General features: G+C 35.5%; 1 protein-coding gene across 1 annotated transcript; it reads left to right on the forward strand.

Annotated features, from left to right (window-relative positions):
* The first annotated feature begins 289 nt into the window (after window positions 1–289).
* LOC125186815 (peroxisome biogenesis protein 19-2-like) lies at window positions 290–3,931 on the forward strand. Its single transcript, XM_048083266.2, has 6 exons — window positions 290–376; window positions 498–579; window positions 698–746; window positions 921–1,230; window positions 2,824–3,140; window positions 3,660–3,931. Exons 2-6 carry the CDS (start codon window positions 540–542, stop codon window positions 3,703–3,705), a joined length of 762 nt encoding a protein of 253 aa, XP_047939223.1. The 5' UTR covers window positions 290–376; window positions 498–539; the 3' UTR covers window positions 3,706–3,931.
* The last annotated feature ends 1,120 nt before the right edge of the window (window positions 3,932–5,051 follow it).

Raw genomic sequence — 5,051 nt, forward strand, 5'->3', positions numbered from 1 at the left:
AATGATGGTAATTGCAAGCAACACAATATCTAGAATCACAAATCAATTCATTTTTCAACTTTAAATTTGAAGGGACTATGTTCGTTTTCTTCTCTCTTCTGATTTGTGGAGCTACAGGTAAAGTTGGTAGTACAATTACTATTTGATTAAAAATGTAATTTCTGAAAAGTAGTACAAATTAAAGCCCAATCCATTTAATTATTGGAGGCCCAACAAAAGACTTATGAGTCAGAATGTGAAGGCCCAACAAACTACTTCTTCTTCTTATCTAGAGGAGTAATAATAGTATCAGCTCAAACAAAAATTGAGAAACCGGGTGAAACATAAGCTAAAAAAAATAGGCGACGGCCACTTAATCACCGCCGTTTATTCCTTGGTCAGTTAATCCGTCCAATATCAGTTTACACATTTGTTAATTTTGCAGTAAAACCCTTTAATTCACTTTGTCATTCTTTTTCCTATAAACTCATTAATTAATTCCCAATTCAATGGTACAGGAGTAGATATTTTCCGTTGTGTAAAGTTGGAGAAAACAAGAAATGGCTGACCACTCCGACGATTTAGACGAACTTCTTGACAGTAAGAGGAAGAACCCCTTTTATTTGTTCTCTTTGATTTTGTATTTATTTTGATGAATATGGAGAGGGGCAGAACACCAGCCAGTTGATTTTGTGTTACTTTTTCAAACAATTTTCAGCCGCTTTGGATGATTTTCAGAGCCTTAATCTCGCATCTTCTGCTCAAAGGTACAAACTTTATCTATTTTATGTGATTGGATTGTAGAGAAACAATTGGATTGAGCTTTAAGTTTTTGTTCTGGCTTGTGATTGATTAAGGATTACTATTATTATTTATCTATTTTGCTTCTGGATTTCTTTCATAGAGATAGGTATACTGATATTTCTTTTGTGGGATTATAGATGTGTAGATGATGGAGGGAACAAGGTAGAGGGTTGTACATTGACTAGTGGGAATGTTCAAGGGTTAGGAATGGGGTTGCCTGATTTGAAGACCAAGAAAAAGGGTAAACAAAAGGTACCACTACCACCGACAAAGCAAGAATCACACATCACGGATGCACTTGATCAGTTGAGGGAGCAAACTAGGGAGGCGGTGAAAGGCTTGGAATCGGTGTCTGGGCCTCGGCCCCCGTTGGCTGGAGATGGCTTTGGTGCAGACCCAATGATGGAGGATTGGGTCAAGCAGTTTGAGGAGCTTGCAGGCACACAGGTTAGTGTGGCTTGCTAAATTTGATCTAGTTTATGGTTTTTTGTTGATGCACTTTGCCGTTTCATAAGTGGAGTTTTTTTTATTTTTTGGGGTTCTGTTTAGTGACCATTCTCGAGCTGAATTTTGCTGCAGCCTGCTAATGGTTTATTGTGATAGAAAGAACTTAGTCCTTCACTGGAGTTGCATTGAAACTAACATTTTTATTGTTAAAATCAGGATATGTGTAGGTATTAGTTCTTACGTAATTTCAAACTTTTCATATTTCCTACCATCAAAGCTCCCAACCTTTTTGGTAACATTTGTATCTCCTTCACTATAATTGGAAAATGCTGTAAGTTGGCACATTTATGGTTCACACCTTGCCAGGCTTTTACTTGTAATAATGTCAATAATTTGGCAAAAGCATGTTGTTAACTTAATAACTTCAACTAGGACTGATGGTGTGAACATATTTGATGAATTCAATCTTTTATGGTTTTTATCTCCCTGTTAGACATGGATATCGACTGTACAAGATGTGAATGTTTGTGAGTCACTATGACCTTGTGATCGGAACTGTTGTTCCTAAGGTCAATGACTCAATGGATGGGCTTGGGCAATATGCTTGATTGTGTAATTCTTACATCTAGTATGCATAATTAATTGGGTAAATCTAATCATGTATACTTGGTATTCTTTGGTATGTTGGGGTATACTATCTAGGGAGGATCTTTTGATGTTCCTTTTCCCATCAATTAGAGAATTCTATTGTTGACTTACATAAACATCATGGGAAAAAACCCCAACCCAACTTAAGAGTTTTGCAGGGCTGGCTAGTTGTAATCTTGTTGTGTTTTGTGTTGATACGATAACGGCACAAACACAATAAAGATGGTGTTCTCGTCAGCAGTACAACAGTTTTTTAATTAAATAATTAAAGTAAACTCAAGTACATGGCAATATATTTTAACAGCCTCCAAAGTGATAAAATATACAAATATTTAATTGAAAAATAATTCAAATTTACTATCGTGGAGAACGATAGTGACACATGCACAATAAGCCTAAGCACTAACACATTAATTTTGTGCCTTTCGGAGTTGTAGTATAAGTGTATTATACTGTGTTAAGATGTGACTTCTAGAGTAGTAGAGTGACAGGGTATTGATTTTACCTGTATGGTTAAAAGCACCACACATGTCAATGGATGAATGCAATCACGCATAGCATGTAGATAAGGTATCAACTACATGTTTTAAGTAGAACATGAAGTGTGTCCCTCAGTGTCCATTGCCACAAACTTCCGATATATCTTGTTGTAACATTGACTCAATATTTATGCATATGATACGAATCGGGCGTCTTATACTGATATGGTCATTTCCTGCATAAGTTGCATTTGTTCAGTAGTTTGTTATGATTTTATTAATTATTAATTGTTAGTTTTTTATTTTGTCAATGAGTCTATTAGTTTAATAAGATAAGTACTCCTTCCGTCCCACTCAAGATGGCCACTTGTATAAATACTTGATATTTCTTTTTAAATTTTCCTTCTCATTTATGTTTTAGTTCATCTAAGAGTGATACACGTGTACTCTGGCCTCTTATTTACAGGATATGGAGTCAATTGTAGAAACCATGATGCAACAGCTCCTATCCAAGGAAATCCTTTACGAACCTATGAAAGAAATTGGTGAACGCTACCCAACATGGTTGGAAAAGAATAAATCTGAACTGACACATGAAGAGTACACCCGATATTCGAATCAATACCAGTTTATTAAAGATCTGAATCAAGTGTATGAAGCCGAGCCTGAAAACTTCAACAAGATTGTTGAGCTTATGCAGAAAATGCAAGACTGTGGTCAACCACCCAATGATATCGTGCAAGAGCTTGCCCCAGACTTTGATCTATCGAATCTCGGACAATTGTAAGCATATATTAATTTCCTGTTTCTATTCTAAATATTTTTAGGAGGAATTCATTAGTTTAGTGTAGCACATCAAGAACATGGCATTTCCGTTTCCATACTAATAATGTTGTAGTTTGAGTTAGGATTCTAGCTTTAATTTTGGGAAAAAAATGTTGAAGCGAATGCATTGGTATGTACCAAAAAGCATATCATAGTGCTGGAGAGTAGAGATTTGAGACGACATGTTCGAGCAAATTCAACTGCTCATAATCTGCGTAGTTGTTGCAATTAATTCTTAAACAGATAAAGGAAAATTAGGTGTTCAAATCCTTGTGTACATTTTAGCTTGTGGATAACAGTAGTGAATGCACGGGATTGTTGGTCCATACGTCTGATGAACCTATTTCGTAGTTCCTGAATAATTTTAAATTTTTGCTTGTATCTAGTTTTTGGCTGTTGTAAACTTCTTTTCCTTCACTTGGCAAATGTTTCTTGATTTTACTTAGGTGATTGAGTTATTGTGTTTTGGTGTTGCAGGTCGCCAGAAATGTTCGAGTCTCAACAGAATTGCCGTATCATGTGAGAGAAGATACAAGTGTTGAGAAGTTGAAAATTATGAAATATAGGCATGTCCTCAGATTAATGTTCTTTTACATTAGTTTTCAGCTATGTTTGAATATTTTCAGCATACTGAGTTACCGGAGAGGATCACGAGCTACTCATGGTTTTTCATTGCGAGAAAGGTATATTGTCCGAGCAAGAAAATGGTGCTGCCTTAAATATATTAAAAAGCGAAAGGGTTATTGCTATTTCCTAGACCTTATTTTCTTATCTTTTCATAGGTTCACTTCATCACTCATCAAGATTTGCTCAATATTGCAACACAGTATTGCTTTTTTGGCACCCGAATGCAATCTAGAATTTGTTCATAAGAACAGACTGATTCACTTCCCCAGCAAGTTTTATTTTAATTAACGTCAATTGGAATTTTTTAGTAATTGTGCGAGTGGGATACTTGTTTTTGACCAAAAGTTGTCTCATCACACTGCAAACTTAGAGCAATCTAAATGCCTTGGACTGACAAATCACATCGAGTCACCTGAGTTTCTTGTAAAGTTAAAAATGAAAAGTTTCTTGTAACGGTTGTCGTCACTTGGGCCAAGTGGAGTTTCTGTCGAAACTCACTCAACCGAAGTGAGGTTCTCTGTATGGATAACAGGATAGGACCGAGTGGAGCTTGGATACAAACTCACTTGACTAGAATGGTGAATGTCAGCTAGAATAAGGTCGAGTGGGTCTAGAAGTCAAATACCACTAGACCAAGTGAGAATCGCTGGATCTTACCAAATGTCCGTTCTTTCGTCCTTTTTGCTCGTTTTGACCCACTATCTCTCACACAATTTCAACAAACTCGTCAAATTCATTTACTGCGTAATCGGTTGGGAACTTGGAATCTCATGTTTCGAGTTATAAAACCTTACAATGTGCACATCAAACAACATAAATTCTATAAAATTACAAATTCATTCCTACAACATTATTGACTAATAATGGCTTGCTAAATTATTAGCCGGCCCAAATAGCCCGCTAAATTTACATGGTTAGGGCTGAAAATTTCTAGCCCGTTAAAATTACAGTCCGATTAGCCCGCACCCGATTAACCCGCAACCCGTTAGGGCCAGACTCAAAAACCCAATGGGCTGGCCCGGAAATCAGATAAAATTTCTATCGTTCTATTTGTTTGACTCTAATTCGACACTTCATCAGTTATTTTATAATATAGATTACTTAAAGAATAACTTTCAATTTTATATATTAAATATATAAATTATATATTAAATTTTTATTAACATAATAATAGATATATAAATTAGAAACTTCAAATTCACTAAAAAAATATATTTAAATTTTAAAACATGCTTTAAAATT

The sequence above is a fragment of the Salvia hispanica genome, chromosome 5, assembly GCF_029641045.1.
Source record: "Salvia hispanica isolate PSC_SH4W2 chromosome 5, Shi_PSC_v1, whole genome shotgun sequence".
Lineage (NCBI taxonomy): Eukaryota > Viridiplantae > Streptophyta > Magnoliopsida > Lamiales > Lamiaceae > Salvia > Salvia hispanica.